Below are 20,847 nucleotides of genomic sequence, written 5' to 3'. Positions count from 1 at the left end.
TGAAGAGAGAGAGAGAGAGAGAGAGAGAAAAAAATAAGAAAAAAACGAAAAAAGAGGAGAGGGAGAGAAGGAAAAGAGAGGAGAGGGGGGAGATTAAAAAGAGAGAGAGAGAGAGAGAAGAAAAGTGGGGAGAGAAAAAAAAAGAGAAACAGGAGAAAATGAAAAATAAACTAAAATAGAAGGCAAAGAAAGAGAGAGAGAGAGAGAAAAAAAAAACATAAGGAATTTGGAAGAGAGAGAGAGAGGAAAAATAGGAGAGAGAAATATGAGAAATGGATTGTTGAGCGATTTGCTTGCCACTTCAAGGCAACGAAGTTGTCACAAAACGGCCTAGTGTAAAGGAAGCTTCTTAACTGGAATCAATCATTCTAATGAATAAACTAGATTTAGTGTCCATTTTGTTAACATTTATAATGACCATCGTGATGTTGATATATCTTCCATGAAATTGTCAAAGTATACTTTCAAGTTTCAATTATGAAACATTATCGCACTCGTAGATCTTCCATGAAACTCGGAGGATACTTTCAATTATGAAACATCATTTGGCGGGAGAGGAGTCGAGACACAGTTGGCAGTTTTGCTACGAAAGTCGATCGCCATGGAAGAAGGTGCATTCTCGACGTGCGGTGCACCTTCAGCAGCAGTCCCGTCTGTAAATGGCGCCCCTTCCTGCTGGAATGATTACTTCCCTGCTGCCACAGGCTTCGACAGCAAAGATCCCAAAGTGGAGCTCTTCAAAGAGCTCTTCGGGATTCTTAATTCACCTGCCGGGGAGGCGCTCATCTGTCAGGTCCGCTTTTCCTCTCCTCCCGACTCTTACTGTGCCAAGCCAGATTTCTTTGTATTTGTGGCATGAAATCTGGCATTGTTTTGCCAGTTTCGACATACTCTATTTGTTGTATCACTAGATTGAGCTTCCTGCTATCGTTCGAACAAGCTTCATTTACTTCTTGTCTTTTCACGCATTTGATTAGGCCTTAAGTATTATTTCCTAGCTCTTGTAGATTTATATTGAAAACGTTGCATGCGTATTTGATTTGAACAATTCGAGTGTCTTCATCGATGAAACTGGTGGTAGAGCCCTCGTTCACTTATCACTAAAGCCGACTGCACGCTTTCACAGACATGGCACTAACTCATACAATTACGTTTAGAATGCCTATGTTTATGGCCAACTGTTTTACTTCTTTTAGTCTTCACTAAAAACTTAGAACCTGCACGCATATTTCCTCTTTGTCAATGGTAAGTTTGTTGTGTTTTACAGGTGAAACTTGTTGAAAACGTTTACATATTACCAGTGGACTATGAAGCTATGCAGAAAAGTATGGCAACGCCTAATTTTGCACCGGCACTTCAGTTTGCTCCTATGGAAGCACTATCTTGTCTTGGGGCCGCTGTTCATGAGGTCTACAGCTTGAAGACTTAACATCTCATAGTTAAGACTGTGACTTAAGATTGACATTCTACTTCAATTTTAGATTATGCTTTTTCTTTACTAGAGTTTTTGAAGGAGTGGTATCTAACATACACAAGTCTAGATGTATGTGTCATCTAAAGTTAATTTGAGTTGTCCATGGATGTCAAATTGAGATAGTAGCTGTTTTGAACCTTGATCAGGCATGCCGCCAGTTTGTTATGTTTGGAACATGACTATCACTGTTAAGAGATTGCAGAATACTGCCAAAATGACGTGCATCTAACAATTCTGAAAGCGTCTCAGTTTTTGTATCCAAGCTATAGCTGACGGCTTTACCTAGAAAAATGGAGCGAAAATTCGAGGAATGCTATTGATTACTGCAGAGTTATTTACAATGGTCCATGCTTGCTTACTTATGATCACCCTTGCATGACTTACATACAATTGTCCTCTGGTTTTGGCAGATATTGTTTTCCAGTGATAAAGTGGCATCACATCCTGGAAAGATCCATATTCGGCTGCATAATTATGCAGAGTCTACACTTGCATTGAAACATCTGAAGGCAGCCTATGTTGGTGGGTGATCTTGTGCTTCAACATGGCTATTCTTGAAAATTTGCTGCATAACCTTGAATTAATATATCTACCTTATTACCTGCAGGGAGACTTATATCTGTTCGTGGCACAGTGGTTCGGATGAGTGTTGTGAAGCCTTTGGTTGTAGAAATGCGTTTTTCCTGTACGAAATGTGGTTTTGTGATCGAAAAACAAATCTCCAATGGTTGTTACTCCCCTCCAACATCTTGTGGCATGCATGGATGTAAGAGCAAGACATTTCAGCCAAACCGGACACTTGTGAAGACCATCAACTTTCAAAAGTTAAGGTACTTATTACAACAAGTTGCATATGAAATGTTCAGAACTTGCATATCAGTTGTTTTCATAACTCAAATCTTCCTGTAATTTGAACATCAGCATGTCATTTTAAGTAGGTAGACATATAGATTTTTGTTGTGTATTAGTATAGTGTGTATGTTGTAATAGTCCAAGATCGAGATGTTGGGATGTTTAGTGACCTTGAGTTTACAAAGATGCTACTCTTTCCGTCTATATGAAGACATTCAGTGATGTGCACTAAATATTTGTCGATGTGAGAACTGCAACAAGGTACTTTTGTTTGTACAAAGCGCACCGTCCAATGGAAAGAGCAGTGTCAAGGAAGATCAAGTTTCCCACGGCTTCACTTAGAAGAAAGAATTTAATGCACAGCTTGAACAAATGACTTAATGACACAAGAAAGGCCAGTTTCTGCTTTACAACACAAATGCAGGTCTTATGCTGCTTATGATGGATTCAACTCTTTGTATCAGGTATTAGCTGCATATCTACAGACAAATCAAAGCTCAGACTTAATCAAGCTGATCAGAAAAAGAGAGTACTAATCAATATGCTTCAGATGAGCATGCGTTCTTGAAATGTATTTGTTAATCACCTCCAACGCCCTGATGGTGATCAGCATGTTTCAATAGAAAAGAGGGTATTAAGGTTATTGGAGTCTAATGAACATTTACAATGTGTCTGCATTGCGACGGTGAGCAGCATCAATAGTCCATCATCCTTTCCATTTATGAAGACGGAGGTTGTCTTGGGAGCTCCTACAGTACTGTTAATGACATGGAACTCATTTTCTAGGAGCAAATTGTTTTACACCTTGTGCAAGATCATAAATGCTTTATGCAGGTTTTCTCATTGCCTGAACAATTTCTCTTGGATTGTTATTGGGCCTCGAGTTTTGGGTGTACATGGATGGTGAGATCACTTGTCATAGGGGCATTGCTCGCATCCCTCTTGGCATGACCTTCAACCATTTTCTTCCCTTGGCATAGTCGCTTCCTGCTCTCCCTCATCTATTCCAGTTCCTATGGGTTCTTTGGCTGTCCAACTTCCCATATTTTTCACCTTGCCTCCTCCTTGCTTGGCCATGCCACCTGTACTCCCTTGTAGTCCCCCTTTCTCCTTGCACGTCGGCTCTATCTCTTGAACCTCACAATTGCTTTGCCCTTATCCCCTTCTATTTCCCATTCAGTTGCCTCTTGCATCATCACCTCACGATTGCTTTGCCCTTACCCCTTTCTATTTCCCATTCAGTTGCCTCCTACATCACCTTTGCAACCTTCTTTCTACTTGTCGTTTGTGCCTTGCAACCCCTTTCCTTGTCTCATCCTTGTGCCTTCACTTTTCCCACCCTCTTCCCCCTTCCTTTCTCTTGTCGTCAAAATTTCCTCGGTCTTTTTATTAGTCTTACTTGTCTAAGATCTTCCCCTTGTCCAATGCATTGCAGAGCGTTTTTTCAAAACAAAGAGCAGCAACACGAGGATTATTTGTGGAGAGGAGAGTATCAAGTTGTCTGCCTTAGAGCAGACCACAAGCATGATTTGGCAACTAGGTGGGTGGATGTTTCCTAGGGTAGTGTTTTAGGGGTTTTGCCCATGATAATAGGGTTTTATGTAAGGTTGTGGGCCACATTTTGATATTTACGGATGTTGAATTTGTGATATACCTTAGTTTTTTGGATCATCGTGATTAAGGTTAAGTAATGGTTTCTCTTTCATGTACTTGTGATGATTTTTATGATATGATGGTGGACGTGTAGGATTTTATGAACTCGTTGGTTGGCCTTATAGGTCACGGTGGGAGATCATACATAAATCACTTTTGGACATGAGAAGTGTTGAGTTAAAAAATGCATTACAAAGAGATTAGCTGTTTAAAATAGCCCCAAAACATGTAAATTACCCAAAGTTTCATTGAATGGTGCATGATCCGAGAGAGAGTCTCTGTCCCTTAAGCCAAACCCTTATTTGGGAGGATCCACTTATCTGTAAATAGACAGGCGCTCCCCACTCAACCTTATTCCTTGTCTTGGAAGTTTCTGCCATCAGCCCTCCCTCCAGTGGCTGTTCAGCCTATCACGACTATTGCCACATTGTCGCCAGCCCTTGGCACCCTATCCATTGTTGCCGCCTTGTTGTCCCAAGCATCATACAACTTGCATTTACTGCAGTGCAGGCCCAGTCAGCAATGTCTTCATCTTCCTCTACTGTCATCCAGCTTCCTACAGCCTTCAGTGATCAGTTGCCATCATCTTCAAGTGGTTACATTTCTGCCTTGACCAGTTCTATCCTTAGAGATTGCTGCATTTTGGTTTCTAGCTTGCTGCCCTTCCACTTTCAGCCTCATCTTAGCTCTGACTTTGGTGGTTACAGTAGTTAGGATCCATCTTTGGAGGATGTGACACATCGACACCTCCCTTACCCTACTCCCACGAGAGCCATTGGCTGTTGGACAGCTATGCCCTTGAGCATCTTGTACACTTTTTCCTTCATTTACAGCATTCGTTCATTCACTTCAAAGTTATTTTTCTGCTCTATTTGTGTTTTGTGTTTTTGCATTTTGCGTTTGTGTTTGAGTTCTCTATGCTTCAGTCGTGGCTGTACACTCAATGTTTTCTTTTTTAAGCCCTAGCATATCTCTGTAAGAAGGACTACTCATAGATTCTAGTAGCAACTAGGATGGTGTAGCACTGAGTTCTAAATCCTTAGGGTCAAGACTCAAGAACTATGGTTGTGGCATCATTATGGTTCAAGTCAAGGCTAAGAGCTGCCACAATTCAATAGCAGCAACTAAGAGCTTTGCATAGGCACTTGCATGAGGTGGGAGAATGTCGGAGTATGAATGACGTCGGATTGGTGGTGTTTGTGGCACTTCTTTGAATGAGATTGCCCTCAAGTTGGATTTCTTGGGTGGTAATCAGCTTGCTGAAGGGATTATGATGTTTGTGGGGACATAGATGTTGAATTTGCATCTATGGCAGGTAAGAAGGTGGTTGATGATTTCTCTTCAAAGGGTATGCTTAATAGCAGCAGCTAAGAGTTTTAGTTACAACTATGTTTCTTTGCATAGGCCTTCACAAGAAGTGGGAGAACATTGAAGTGTGGATGACATTGGATTGGGGGGTGTTGTAGTGTGGGACTCCTTCAATAGAAATTGCCCTCAAGATGGGTTTCTTGTGTGGTAGTCAGCTTGCTCGGGGGATTATGATGTTTGCAAGGATGTAGATGTGAAATCTGCATCCCTTGTAGGCAAGATAACCGCAACATGTTTCACCTTCAAAATGTTGTGTTTCAGCATGAAAGGTCTCACCCTTGGGTAGGCTGTAAGTGAAATGCGTCTTGAAACGATAGAATGCCACATTTCAATATACACACATCCAGCAGGTTTGCAATAGAAATGCATTTTCCCTTGGAGTGAAACAGGTATGCAAGATGTTGCATACTGAAATGTTTCATTGCATTTCACGCTTGGTGAAACACATTTCATTCTTACCATTCTTGCAGGTAAAATTGTGGTTGATGATTTCTCTTTTGAGGTGATGTGTAGCCTTAGTGGGGAGATGACCAGGACCAAGTGTGTGCCTTTCTCTTTCCCTCAAATGTGGACATCTATTCAGAGCAGACATTGGTAGGATGCAGAGCTGGTTTGCCAATTGGGTAGTTTCTAGTTGTGGCAGTTTAGAGGGTCCTTTGCAGCATCTGGCTGATGATATCACAAGGATGGGGTCCTCAGATTTTACACTTATAGTCCCAAGGGTTGATTCACCTTGTTTCTACCTAGGTTTTCTCCCATGGTGTTTGACATCATTCATGCAATCTACACTGGCTTTGTTTGAGAGCGCAGAACATGGTAGTTTCTGTCAAGAGCAGTGATCAAGTAGCTTCCTCTTTGAGTTTTTCTTGCCCCCTAAACTGACACTCTCACCCTTATTTTGACTAAGGGTTTATTCAACATAGCATTGGGGCACATGCGCATTAGCACTTTTTTGCTTATACAATATCTCTATAACACTTTTCAAGAATTAGAGTCCTAGTGGTCTGTATTTCCAGCCTAAACACGCATCTATAAGCTAATGGTTCCATTTACATTATCATTTTTGTTTTTGACAGCTCTAAAGGATATTGACTGAAGTGTGCCCACAGGTCGCTCACAAAATTGCTGTCATGTGACAATTATTTCATACTATGAAAAAGCAAGATGGTTTAGATTCATATCTGTCAGTATCTTACAAAAAACGCTTAATAGACAGCTTTGCTCAATTTGGCATACACATGAAAGATTCAGAGTTGTCTTGTTTTGAAAGCAAACATTCAGTTCAAAAGCCTGTTCACATAAAGTTGGTGACAAGTATTGTCTAGAAAGGCTATTCAAGGTGCATGGTTCTAGTGACTGCAGTATATTTAGTTAGAGTCCTAGCAGTCTGTATTTCCAGCCTAAACATGCATCTAAAAAAGCTAATGGTTCTATTTGCATTATCATTTTTGCTTTTGACAGTTCTAAAGGATATTGACTGAAGTGTGCTCACAGGTCACTCACAAAATGACTGTCATGTGACAAATATTTCATGTTATGAATTGCAAGATAGTTTGTATTCATATCTGTCGGTATCTTTATTAACAAGGTCAATAGACAGCTTTGCTCAGGAAAAATGTCCTTGGGCCGGAGTCAGCCGGTCTCTTGATCAGGAAAAGGGCGTACACATGAATGATTCAGAGTTATCTTGTTTTGAAAGCAAACATTCAGTTCATTAGCCTGTTCACATATAGATGGTAACATTGGAAGCTTCTTTTTCTGAAACAATCAATTTGTATGTAGGATTCAGGAGTTATCAGAGCTACATGGACATGAGGAAGGACGTATGCCAAGAACAGTGGAGTGTGAATTAACGCATGACCTAGTTGATTCTTGTGTACCTGGTGATGTGGTCACTGTATGTGGTATTGTGAAGGTTATAAATACTGATATGGATATTGGAGGTAAACGCAAGTTCAGACAAGCATGCAAAAACGAGGGTTACAAAATTCTAGTTGGATTCAACTTATGTTGCATCCTTTTTAAACTCTAAATCTTTGTATTTGTCTTACCAAATGGAAGAAGATTGTTTGCTTCTTTCTGGTGTCAGGTAAACAGAAAAGTAAGAACCAAGGCCTCTTCTACCTTTACCTTGAAGCTATTTCAGTAGTAAACACCAAGAGCCAAAGAACAGTCAATGAAGACCCTGAAAACAATGATGTGAGGTCTACTTGCCCACCAAATGCCAGGTCTTTCACTCCACGGGACTTGGAATTCATTGTGAGATTTGCAACAGAGCATGGAGCAGATTTGTTCCGCCAAATTTTGCATTCAATTTGTCCATCTATTTATGGCCACGAACTTGTAAAAGGTGACGTTCTTTACTTATGACATACTGACAAATTATGCTTGTGCACAGCAAATAAATAATAATCATGATGAAGTTGGCATATCAGGGCATGATCAACATATATCCAAATTGATGCAATCAACATGCAAACTTGGTTTGTTTCTTCATTCATAGAATTTTGGCAACTGTAACAGAATACAGAGATATGCAGTTCTTGTTTCCAAACTTGATACTAATGAATTGAGTACAGTGTAAACATGTGACTCTGTTTTTTTTTACTTGAATGATCTGCCCTGTGGCTACATTTCTCCTTCCAGTTAGAATGTGACATTTTGTGGTCTGCTGTGTGCATATGGCAGTCAAAGATGGCTGTCATTCTGGTAATGGGCACAGCTACAGATTTGATGGTCATACTGGTTGACAGCCTAATATGATGTCAGTTGAAGTCGGTTTGACTTTATCATGCTGGTTGACAGCCTAATGTGGTGTTGCTTGCAGCGGGTTTGACTTTAGCTCTATTTGGAGGTGTACAAAAGTACGTCCTTGATCAAAACAAAGTGCCTGTAAGAGGGGACATTCATGTATTGGTAGTTGGTAAGTTAAACATCTCAATTCAATTTGTTTTAAGTATTCCCAAAACTCAGTGGAAACATCTGGAGTGAAACAGAGTGGTTTTTCTTCTGCAGTTCCTTAAGCTTTATGCTGTCAATGTGATGGACAGGTGATCCAGGGCTTGGTAAAAGTCAGCTGCTGCAAGCGGCTGCTTCAGTGGCACCCCGTGGAATATATGTATGTGGCAACACTACAACTACTGCAGGGCTCACTGTGGCTGTTGTCAAGGATGCAATAACTGGTGATTATGTGTTTGAGGCAGGTAGATGGGGCTCTTGATTTAACCTTTCACAAAAAGTTTCTGAAATTACAGGTATAATAAGGCTGTTCATTCTATGAATGGGGCAGTGAATTTACCAGTGGCCGTTGTCTATGTAATTACTCCTATGGTAATCTTTGGTACTTTCTACTTGTGATGGCTGTATCTATTATTGGTACTTACTAGCTCTATGCTCTGGTGTTTAAAAACTTATAGTAGTTGCATCCTATTATATCAGTAACACCGATTTACAGGGATTTAGCGGTTTCAATGCAGAAGATTGGTCTCAATTTGTTGTAGTTTCAGCCAAGTGGTGTGGGTTTGTTACAAAGTGCCATTACAATTTCTGATTGTTTAGCTGGGTGGTCTCACAGGCTTCGTTTCCTTAGTTGACACATTTCTTGGTGATAATGACTTTTACCTGCAATGCACCATCCCATGTGTTTAACCACCAGAAAGTGTCATTGCAGTTCGTAGTCTTGTGGACCTCATGGGCCTGTGTGGCAAGTTTTTGAGCTAGAAATACTCTCCCATCCTATGGCCTACCCACATACCTAACTTGTTGGTTTCTTATGACTTTAGACAAAGTTACACTAGAAACTTGATATCACTTGGCAAAAGTTTCTAACATCTCTTCAACTCTTCTTTATAACTTCATCGCAAGGGATTTTCTAAAAGCTCACAACAAGTCTTAGGCTCATACTTTAGAGATTGAATACTTAGCTTTACTTATAATCTAATGTTCATCTTAAATCTTGTGTTCTTTGTGAAGTTTTGACCTATAGAAAAGTTTATCTTGAGAATTTGAGGCCTTTGCGATGGTTCCTTTTGTTGAGCTAAAAGTGCATTGCAAATTGATTAGCTCTTTAAAACAGCCCCAAAACATGTAAATTACCAAAAGTTTCATTATACGGTGCACGGTCCTAGAGAGTTTGTCCTATAGGCAAACCCCTTATTTTAGAGGATCCTTCTACATCTATAAATAGACAGGTTGCCCACCATTCAATCAATCCTTGTCTTGTAGGTTTCGGCCATCAGCTCTGTTCCACTAGTTGTCCAACCCTCACTAACTATTGATACGTGGTCTACAATTGTTGCTTAGTCTTCCATTGTTGCCAATGATCAACTATCGTCATCTTCAGGCGATTACATTGCTGCATTTACCAGTTCTAGCTCCAAAGATTGTTGCATTGTAGTTTCTAACTTGTTGCCCTTCCATTTCTAGCATTGGCCTGATTTGCGTTTGTATCTACGACATGTCTTTTTGTGTTTTCAGCACTTTTCTTCATCATCCTTTGCTTCAACTAGTGGTTACTGCACTCAAGGTCCGTCTTTAGTGAATGACATGCATCGACGCCTCTCTCAAGCCGCTCCCACAAGAGCCATTGGCTGTTGGACAGCTCTGCCCTTAGAGCATTTTGTACACTCTGCCATTCATCTATAACATTGATTCATTTACTACAAGGTTCTCTTCTCCCTTTGCTCCTGTTTGTATTTTTGTGTTTTGCATTTTGCATTGAGGGTTTGCTTTTATTGTGTTACTATCTGAGTTATTGTGTCTTAATTATATTTGTACATTCTTTGTTTTCTCAGTGCAAAGTTCAAATCCTAGCATATCTTCACAACTTTTTGCTTGATTCATCACTTATTGTTGGTGCATTGAGAGGATGTATCTAAGAATGAAACCATTTATTGAAAACTTATTGTACTTTGGTCTTTATGCTTTAGGACGACATAGAGATTTGGTTTCTTGGGAAACTACTCAACTTCCAAAGAGGGATACATATGATTTTCTATTAGATGGTGCAAAGGAAGTGTTGAAATTGCAGATAGCTATGGATGGGTAGAGAGGTGACATAAGATTGTGCACAAGTTCCCCATTGGTGATAGTGTGGCTCACACTTTGACTATTCCATTTGGAGTTGAAATGAGCCAACACACATTGCACAAATATAAGTTGTCTTGCCACCACCATGCTTTCTTTTGAAATTTTGGTCAGTTGACCCTTGTACCAATTGCTCTATGAACCTTAGAAAAGTTCTTCCCTTTATTTCTTTCAATGGTTATTTGGATTGTGAAGATATGCTAGCATTAACATTGAGAAAACATAGAATGTACGAACATGAATAAAACAGGATAACTCAAACAATAACACAAAACACAAAGCACAAAGTGCTAAGTCAAATAGAGAAGAAAGAGAACTGTGATGTGAATGAATCAATGTTGTAGATGATGGAAAGGGTGTATAGGATGCTTAAAGGTAGAGCAATGGATCTAGTTGGAGTGTGATGTCCATGGGAGTTGGATCACAAGTGTTACAACTACTAGTTGGAGTTGAAAGCCGAAGTGAGTGTGGAATGTAGTGGAAGACTTTGAAATTATATAGTGAAGCCTAAAGAAAATATAGTTTAACTAGCCTAGGCATTGATTGAGGGCAAGATCCATGATCCACAGTATCGGTAACTAGCCATTGATGAACACGGATACCAGGGCTTGGAGAAAATGCACTATCTCCTTATCTCCTTGGGGAAGATTCCCTCTCAACCTCCTTGGAGTGGTACTACCACTATGTGAGAGTGAGCAACGGAAGAAGAAACACGAGCACACAGAGAGAAAGAAAGAAAGATATATTAATGTCTACATAAGGCCAATGTGGTCTATGAGACAAAATCCAAAGTACATCCATGTTTAATGTCATCTCATTAGTAAGGTAAAGATAACATTACAACTATACGATGGGACTATACTAGGGTTGAACCATGTGTAGTGTTATTTCATAAATATAAAAAAAAAAGGAAAGGAAAGGAGAACGAGATTTGATAGAACCATGTACAAATGTGTGGTGGGGACTATGGGCTGTAGGTGATCTCAAGATCTGCACATGATCTCAGCTATGATGCGGTCCCTAGCTACTTCACTGATATGCGTGGTGGTGAGTCTACGGTGTCTCGTGATAATGGCTCTAATCCGAGTGTGGTGTGGCCTCCTCGGACGTGGTCCTGGTAGACTGGGTTGTCGTGCTCGACGAAGGGAAGTGGCTCTATCCAATGTGACACCACGGTGTGGCTTGTAAGGTGTTTGGCGGGGTGGCTCTGTCTTTGTTAGGTTGGTAGTGTCAGTAGGGACAACTCTGTAGAAGAAGTCTGTCACTGTTCTCTGTGTGTGTCCCTTTGGGTGAGCTGGCCTCCTGTCTTGTAGTAGTGCAGTCCGGCGCCTCTCGAGCTCCAGGAGGAAAAGACCTAGGCATCTTTGATCCTCGTACTCCATGACGCGACGAAGGGGTCCAAATCCATCACGGAAGAGGCAGTGGTACCGTCCTCGTGTGTCATAGTATATTGTGCATCTGCATATGTAGTGCTTCTTTGTCTCAAGCTCTTGACCACAGAGTTGGCAAGTCCTATCCTCTGCTAGGGTATTTGTCCATCTGCCTGTCTCCATCTGAAGTCTATGTGAGGAGGTGCGAATCTGTCCAATAGCAACCCGTATGTTATGGGAGAGATGAGTGTTCATATATGCTGGCCAAATAGTGAAACCATCATCAGAGAGACACAAGAAATGACTCTTGTAGAACTCCATCCTTGATCCTAGAGGGAGTGGTGGATGGATCCATGTCCTTGCTGTCTCAATCCTCAAGATATCAGCCCTAATCACCTGATTCAACTCTGATCGACTAAGAGAAAGAGTAGGGCAGTCAAGGCTATAATCCAAAGGTGGAAGACAGTCAATATTCAAACCATGTAGGCTCATCCAAATAGTCATTTGTGAAAATCAACAGTTCTTCTCGCCTACAGCTGTCTGCTAGTTGTCTAGATGAGGTTAGTGCCAATCTAGAGTATCTATGGCGTGGAAGTTCCCATAGTCTGTGCCAAAAGGTCACTGCCTTGAAGAGTGCCTCCGTAACTATAGGTGTTGCCCCTAGCTATGCTCTGACAATGGGATGTGGAGTGGAGGGCTTACTCCTAATCATGCGTGCTATCATCATGATCAATGGCCTTTCCACGCTATCCCAACCATCATAATAATCCCTCTCTATTCCAATCTGATTAGTGAGTGGGCTAAGACGCTCGTGGTACAAGCTGCAACCCCATACCTCTGCTCCATATAGTAATGTAGGTGTGACTAGGGTGTCAAACAACAAGAGTTTGGTGCGGGGCTCCTGGAACTGTATGTGAGCACATTGACTCTTGACTGCCCCTAGTGCTGCATATCCACGTGCCAGATGTGTCTCTGATGCCCCTCTTAATGAAAAACGTGGGCCAGAGAAGGTGACTCCCAAATAGACATATTTCCTCACATTCTCCAGTATGAGAGAGAGAGAGAGAGAGAGAGAGAGAGAGAGATGCTGCATTGACTGAAAAAGAATGCTGAATACAATGATGAGGATTGAATAGTCCCTGCACGCAACCCGGAGCATCAGTGAGGCACCAATTGAGTTGAGATGATGAAGGCAACACCAATGATGGAGAGTAGTGTGTTGAAGATAACCTGTAGAAGTGAGAGAGTGATCAATGAACATCCTCAAAATCTAGCCGATTGCTATGGGAGGCCCTAAATCAGGCCGACCACAATAAATGCCCAAAAATGATCGCATTTAATTCAGTCCAACTATTGAAAAAATGGGGAAAATAAACACAAAAATAACTAGCAATTTCGGAGTAGTTTGACACTGACCAAAGGAGGAAACCTCTTGACAGACTAGAAAAATGCACAAGAAATGTGCCTAAAAATGGGAGAAATGCACATTAAATTGCCAAAGCTCCCCATGACTCTGTTAGACCTTGACAGGTTCACAACCAGGAGATGATAGACTAACATGACTAAAGCAGACATGCTAACATCCCCTCTTAGATTTGGGAGTGTTTGAAGACCCAACAACCTCATGTGATGAAGCAGAGAAGCCAAGGCAAAGGCTTCGTGAAGAGATTTGCAGCATTGTCCTCCGTGGAACTGTAGGCCACCGCTAACTTGGAATCCACAATCCGCTCCCAAACATAATGATACTGAACCTCAATGTGCTTTGTGTGAGCATGAAGCATTGGGTTCTCCGCCAGAGTTAGGGCTTTTGGTTGTCCACGTGTAGCTCCGTAGGTCCTATTTGAGGAAAGCCAATCTCCGCCATCATATGATAGAGCCAAACTGCCTCCATGGCGGTAGAACAAAGGGCACGATACTTGGCCTTGTGTAGAAGAAAGAGCTTCAGTAGTAGGTTTCTTCTTATGATCCAAGGGAGAAAGCATAACCTGAAGTGGACTGTCTCAAATCCACATCACCTGCCCAATCAAAGTCACTCCATGCAGAAAGAGTAACTCCCTCTCCATACATGATCTCGTAGGATGGAGTCCCTTGTAAATATCAAAGAACGTGCAAAACTGCTCTCTAGTGATCTTGGGTAGGAGTCTTCATAAAAGAAGCTAGCAAAGCCACCACAAAAGAGATGTCTGGCCGAGTATGAATAAGCTAGATCAAGGAGCCAACAAGGCACTTTTAACGGGTAGCATCGGGAAGGGGATCTCCTGATGCCACAAGCTTGGACTTAGGGTCCATGGGATAAGACACCAAATCAAACTTCGAAAGAAGCTCGAAGATGTACTTGTGTTGGGAAATGAAAATGAGTAATCTCCAATCCAAGAAAGAAATGAAGGATCCCAAGATCTGTCATGTCAAACTCGTCTCAATTCCGAGTCCAATCAACCTCTTGTGTAGAGTTTCTAGTGATGATAAGATTATCCACATACAAAATAATGAGAACACAGCTATCATCCTCAACCTTGTAGTAAAGGTTTGGGTCATGTATGGATCGATAGAAGCCACTTTGTAAGAAGAATCGATCAATCCTTTGGTACCAAGCCTTGAGAGCTTGCTTCAAGCCGTAAAGGGCCTTCCGCAACTTGTAGACGTGGCCCTCCTTTCCTTGCACAAGAAAACTTGGAGGTTGGGAAACATAAATCTTCTCCCTGAGGATGCCATTCAAGAAAGCAGACTTGTCCTATCCCATTGGGCTTGTAAGCGAGCTGATTTGCATGGACTTGAAGGGGTAGCAGGAAAGTGAGAAACATTGGAATCCTACATACGCCATCGATACTGCAAAGGAATGTGGAGAGGCTCATCCTGTTCTGAGGGAGACAAGGAAGTCTTTGGTATTTGCAATACACCCGTCAAAGAAAGGGATTCCCCTTCCTAAAGTGAAGGGACATCCTTCTGATTTGAGGAAGGCTCCCCTCTTGACGATGAAGGATCCCTAGAAGACTTCAGAGAGGAGACTGAAGGGATGGAAGTACTCGATGAAGAAGGAGCATCCGTCAGGGGTGGAAGGGAAGCAATGATAGATGGAGTAGGAGTCGTCGATGACAAGGGAGGAGTGCTAATAGGGAACCTGGAAGGAAGAAGAGGAACTGAGGGTGGGGGAGGGTCAGGCAAGGATGAGGTATCACCTGTACAAGAATCATCAACCGGATCGTTGGAGACCATAACCTCATCGAAGATTGCATCTCGGCTCACCTCCATCTTTTGTGTGGACGGGTCATAGAGCCGATAGCCCTTCGTGGTCGTGTTGTATCCCATGAAGATAAGCTTTTGTGACTTCGAGTCAAAGCTTCATCTACCTCTTCTTCTTGTCCACTTGGACATATACCTTGCACTCGAGGATGTGAAAATGGGCACAGAAGGCTTCGTCCCAAAGAAAGCCGCATAGGGGGTCATGTCTGCCAAAGCAGAAGTCGGAGATCGGTTGTGGATGTGAACCATTGTAGCCATAGCCTCACCCCAAAGGAAATGTGGGAGACCCTTATGCTTCAACATGGATCGGGCCATCTCGAGCATGGTTTGATTTGTCCGCTCTACCACACCATTCTTAGATGGTGTGTTCGGATGGGAGTATTTCACTTGAATCTCGTGATTTTTGCAAAGCTAAAAAAAGAGATTAGAAGTAAACTCGCCGCTGTGATTTGCTCATATGCCTTGGGCCTTGGAAGTTATTTGTGTCTCCACAAACACCTTCCACTCATAGAAGCGGGAGTACGCATTGCTCTTGTACTTAAGAAAATAAGGCCACTGAAGTCATCAATAATCAACATCAGATACTTGGCCTTCCCAAGGGAGGTCGTGCCCATAGGATTGCAAAGGTCAATGTGAACCAACTCAAGTGGTGAAGAAGCTTGCCGTGTGGCAACTTGGGGATGTGGTTGCTGATGCTGCTTGCCCCTCAAGCAGCTAGGGCAAAGGGTGTGAATAGGAGGGAAAATAGGAAGGCCCTTCACCATCTTCCTTCGAGAAGCCCATTGAATGGTGTCCATATTTAGATGACCATAACGAGCATGCCAAAGCAGCCCAAGCTTGTGAGAACTCCTCGTGGTTAAGGCTGTGAGCGTGTAAAGCCCATCTTCTGTGTACCAGTCCAAAGAGTTGCTCCCATAGACTCATCCTCCATAGTCACTGTATCTCTGGTGAAGACCACGTGGGTACCTAGCTGGGTAAGACCATAGATAGATAAAAGGTTAAAGCGGAGCATTGGAACATAAAGAACTTTGCTGGAAGAAGACTGTTTGTTTGGTAAGAGAGGGATGGTTCCCACGCTATCGCAGCACGTAGGGTTGAAGGTCACCGCAGGGGTTTGGCAAGAGAAGAATGTATGGGGGTTCAAGAGCTTTGACTTCGAAGATGGTAGAGATAAGAGAAGAATTGAAGGTTTCAACGCAGGGGTTTGGCAAGAGAAGAATGTATGGGGGTTCAAGAGCTTTGACTTCGAAGATGGTAGAGATAAGAGAAGAATTGAAGGTTTCAAGCTAAGTTCTTGAAGATAAGAGATAGCAGGGTGTAGGTAGATTCAAGGAGAGGAGTAGACGGAAGAGAAGGGGTTCGAAGAGATTGAAGATGTAGAAGAATACTCCCAAAAAGAATTAGAAAATATAGAAGAATACTATCAGAGATGAAGCCTGTCAGTTTCTTTCAGCATTTTTAGAAAATACAACTCTAATAGACAAAAACGTGTACAAGCTCAGATCGCCAATCTGATGCTTCCAATGGCTCCGAAAGGGGGGTTAAATTCCAGGACACCTTGCCAGAATCGTGTCAGATCACTCCTTCTTTGTCTCCCACTTTCGGAGTGTTGTTCATTGCTTGAAAACAACGATTGCGCGTCGTGCGATTTCACTAATCTCTCTTTTTATATAAAATCCTCTCAAATTAGTTGAAAGCTATATGCTTTCTTTTACATGTCATCCTAATCTAGAAGTTGTCTATAGTTTTATGGATTTTTTTACAAGAGATAATATCTAGAATATAAAAAATTGACTAAAATCTAATATTTTTGAACCATGGACACTAACACTAATGTCTAAAATGGCATTGGCTCTCTAAATCTAAAAAAAAGCCACACTCTAGATTTTTTACAAGGTGTGCGCGTAGCGGCACGAAAATGCTACGAATTGGAATCATAGAGTTGTCACCAATGGTGACAATGCTCCCTCTAGATCTCAAATCTTGAAGCCAATCCTGTTTGTAGGTCATATGAGAAGAAGTGTCACTATCCATGAGCCAAGTTTTCTCCTAGGAAGAAGAAGTAAGAGCCGTCTCCTCCTCGGCAAGTATATGCATAAAGATGGACTCTGTCATAGCAGGGGTTGCCTTCAAATTCTTCTCCTTTGGCTTCAAATGGGGATACTTCTGCCAACACTTCTCCTCAGGATGAGTGTCCTTCCCATAGTGTGGGCACTTGGGCTTCTTCTCCTTCAATCCTTCTTGTCCTCTTCCTTCTGCTCCTTGTCCTTGTCCTTCTACTGCTTCTTCTTTCCTCCTCCTGTACTTGTTGTAAATGCCTTGGTAGAGCTAGAACCACTGGATGCCACCTCTTTGAGTTGCTCGTCATGCTTCAAGACAAGCGGTGAAAACTCCTTCCATAAAAGTCTCTCGCGGGTCATTGAGGTGATAAGGTTGGTGTAGAAGACATCAAACCGAGGAGAGCGCAGTTGAGTCAAAAGAATCATAGCCATATCCTTAGAAGAGATTTTCCATCCGTGAGAGGCAAGCTCACCTCTCATATCCTCCACTTTCGTGATGTGCTCCTTCATAGGAGAGTCATCAAGATTGAGCATCGGCAACTTCTTCTCAAGGGAGATCTTGTGGGCAAATTTCTTGTGTTGATACAGATGCAAGCTTGCTCCACACTTCCGCTACAATCTTCAACCTGCGAATATGCATAAGAATAGTCTTGTAGATTCAAAAAGAGAGGTTCTAGCTTGAGAATTGAGCCGATCCCATAAGGCTGCACGATCCATAGAAAGCCCATTAGTTGGATACTCCTAGGGACAGGGAATTGTTGGAACTGCCCTCTCCTAGGTTTGATACCACAAAGAATCACTCCTAGGGGCAGTTGTATACACTCCATCTTGCAGGACCACAAGGAATTGTTGGAACCATCCAGTTTGGTTTCTTTGAGTATAGAAGGGAGAACATGGACCTGATTAGAGGGTATCAAGGAAGGCATCTTCACTTCAGATGGGGCCGGTTGTGATAGATGAGTAGGACGGGTTCGAGGAGACTCCTCCCATCATTGGTAATCATGAAACTTTCGATAATCACGTCTTTGCTCAAAAGAGTGATGTGAGATAAGCTCCTTGTTTGAGTCATCAAAGCTTGGATGTTGATAAGACATCTTCCAAATTTGCAATCACCTTGAAAGCAGATGACGTTTCCTCCTTCTAAATGATGTTGCCTCCCCTTGTAGGGTTGTTGCCTCCTCTTGTACGGTTGCGTTTGTAGCAAAATGCAAATGCTGCCACCAAAGAAATTGGCGTCTCCTCCATAGAATGCTACATGCACAACAAATACAAGGGCTAAAGGTTGCGTTTGATGGTTTGGGCTCCTCCTCTGCAAAAGATCTCACCTTTGTGCTCTTAGTTAGGCTTTGATACCATGTGAGAGTACACAATAGAAGAAGAAACATAAGCGTGCGTGCAGGTCTCACACACACACACGTGTGTGTGTGTGCGTGTGTGCGCTCTTAGTTAGGCTTTGATACCATATGAGAGTGCACGATGGAAGAAGAAACACGAGCGTGCGCGTGCGCACACACACACACACACGCACATATATATATATAGAGAGAGAGAGAGGGGGGGGGGGGAGGGAGGGAGAACAACATGCTTTGGTTGGATCCTCCTATGTTTATAAGGATTATGTTGTTTTTTTCAGTGGTCGAGCTCCATATAAATCTGGGTTATATTGACTGTCAAATCTTGTCTGTAGCCATCGTTGATTTCTCAAGACCCTCAAGGTCGATTTGTAATTCTGGAGATACTTTATGAGGGAGAGGTTTTGTGGTTAGTGGGCGTGTATGCTCCTTCCATGGTAAGGGAGTGTCGTCAACTTTGGGATGACTTGCGTTGCCTTTCCATGGCTCGCCAAGGTTTTGTCATGGGCGACTTTAATGCATGTCTATCTGGGGATCAGGCTACTTCTTTGCACTTAATTATGGATGGTCCTGAGCAACAGGCTTGGGATGCCCTTGCAGTTGGATCTTTGAAGTAGGACATGTGGTCCTAGATGTATCCATCACAGCTTGGAGATGAATAATATATTAAATACATGCTTTGTGGAGCGCTCACACAAGGCATGGGGGGAGATTGTATCCAATTAGTATAGAATATAGAGGTAACTACAAGAGGATATACATAAACCAAGAGTCCCACTATCTCAAAGAACCAAGCTCTTCCAAATAGGTATAAGTTCCTCCCACTAGAAGCAAATCCAAAATGCAAAGTGAGCAAGCAAAGCTCAATACATATACATCAAAGAATCTAGAAAGTCGAAGTGCATAATTACAAATACATTTGGGAGTATAAGTGCCTAATGAAGCTGCAATACATATAAGTAAGTAAGCAAGGAAGCTCAAAGCAAACGAAAGCCCAAGCTACATTAAATGTATCTCAAATCCAATTGCAAAGCAGGTCATAACCATATTTGGGCTCATATATCAATGCTATAGACATCAATGTAGACATGAGCATATCCAAAATACCATGTAGGCACTCTAATTAGTCCAAAAGATTTTTTGGAGTATCAATACATTATTTGGATATTGCAAAGTTTCCCATGCGCAATAATAGAGCATCAGAGTGATTTCTTTCTTTGTGCAGTTATTGACATGTGGGTGGAATGACGGCATGTCTTATCAGATCACTACCCTTTGGTCTTGGAAATGACCCATAGACCTGTTCATGTATTTAAGGCTCTTCTTACTTGGTTGCCACTCCATTTTAATCAATCTTTTCTGCAGCGGAATCAGTTTTTGGAATATGTTTAGCAACTGATCGATTCCTTTAGCTTGAAGGTCCTATCTGGAGGGAGGGATGCATGGGCTGTTTTTAGGGACAATGCTCGGCAATTATCTCGTCAATATGGTATTCAGCAGGCTTCCTCTTTATGATCTGAATTGCAAAATGCCCAATCTTTATTGGTCCACTCCTTGTCTTTAAGTCAATCAGGGAATTCTAATGATGAATTGATCACATGCGTTGAATGGTTGAAAGGCAGGGTTCATTCTCTTCCAGAAGAGGAATATGCAAAATAGAAATTGTTGGCCAGAGCTGAAGCTTTATATGATAATAACTGCCAATCCCATTAATTCTTTGCTCGCTTGCACTAGAAATATGCTAGGGAAAATATTGTGTGCTTAATGGATGAACAGGGTGTTATGATGACGGATCCGACTTTATGTGTGTTGACTTTGTAAGTCCTTGTTGGGTCCGCAAGAGAATTCTTTTGATGCCATCCTCTCTGCTCGCCGCTATATTTGCGAGTTGGTAAGCAACTAGGTCAAACCAGAATGGGTGGACTTAATGAAGGCGGATATTTTAGAAGATGAAGTGGAAGAATTGCTATCCCATCTACCCCGAAGGAAAAGCCCTGGTTGGGATGGGCTTCCTAATGAGTTGTTTTTAGCTAATGTGTACCAGCTTAAAGATCCATTGACTCGCCTATGCCAGCAAGTGTGGAACTATGGTACCGTGTCATTTGATTCGAAGATCGTTGTCATTCGATTGTTGCCCAAGGTTCCCTCCCTACCTCTTTGAAACAATGGAGACCTATTTCCGTTATGGGTTCGTTATATAAAATCTTCTTCAAAATCATTGTGAACAGATTGCAGAAAGTTTTTCCGCACTTGGTTCATCCACGTCAATATGGTTTCATTAAAGGTCGGAATATCATGCATAACATCTTGAAGGTTCAATTGGGAATTGAGTATGCTAAAGCTTCAGGACAACAAGTAGTAAAGCTTCAGCTCGATATTGAGAAGGCATTTGA

The 20,847-nt window shown here is 42.0% G+C and overlaps 1 protein-coding gene across 1 annotated transcript in view; it reads left to right on the top strand.

Moving 5' to 3' along the window:
* The first annotated feature begins 492 nt into the window (after window positions 1-492).
* The window catches only part of MCM8 (minichromosome maintenance 8), a 39,659-nt gene continuing 19,304 nt past the window's right edge, over window positions 493-20,847 (top strand). Inside the window, exons 1-8 of the mRNA XM_087699427.1 lie at window positions 493-793; window positions 1,268-1,408; window positions 1,885-1,996; window positions 2,082-2,304; window positions 7,130-7,290; window positions 7,437-7,697; window positions 8,175-8,270; window positions 8,398-8,550. Of these exons, the coding sequence (XP_087555553.1) occupies window positions 602-793; window positions 1,268-1,408; window positions 1,885-1,996; window positions 2,082-2,304; window positions 7,130-7,290; window positions 7,437-7,697; window positions 8,175-8,270; window positions 8,398-8,550 (1,339 nt within the window). The 5' untranslated portion in view covers window positions 493-601. The remainder of the gene's footprint in view (window positions 794-1,267; window positions 1,409-1,884; window positions 1,997-2,081; window positions 2,305-7,129; window positions 7,291-7,436; window positions 7,698-8,174; window positions 8,271-8,397; window positions 8,551-20,847) is intronic.

The sequence above is a fragment of the Lygodium microphyllum genome, chromosome 2 (assembly GCF_053477565.2).
Source record: "Lygodium microphyllum isolate KBCC chromosome 2, Lygodium_microphyllum_v1.1.10, whole genome shotgun sequence".
NCBI lineage: Eukaryota > Viridiplantae > Streptophyta > Polypodiopsida > Schizaeales > Lygodiaceae > Lygodium > Lygodium microphyllum.
The sequence above is the reverse complement of the archived record's forward strand: the minus strand, read 5'-3'. Positions and strand labels throughout refer to the sequence as shown.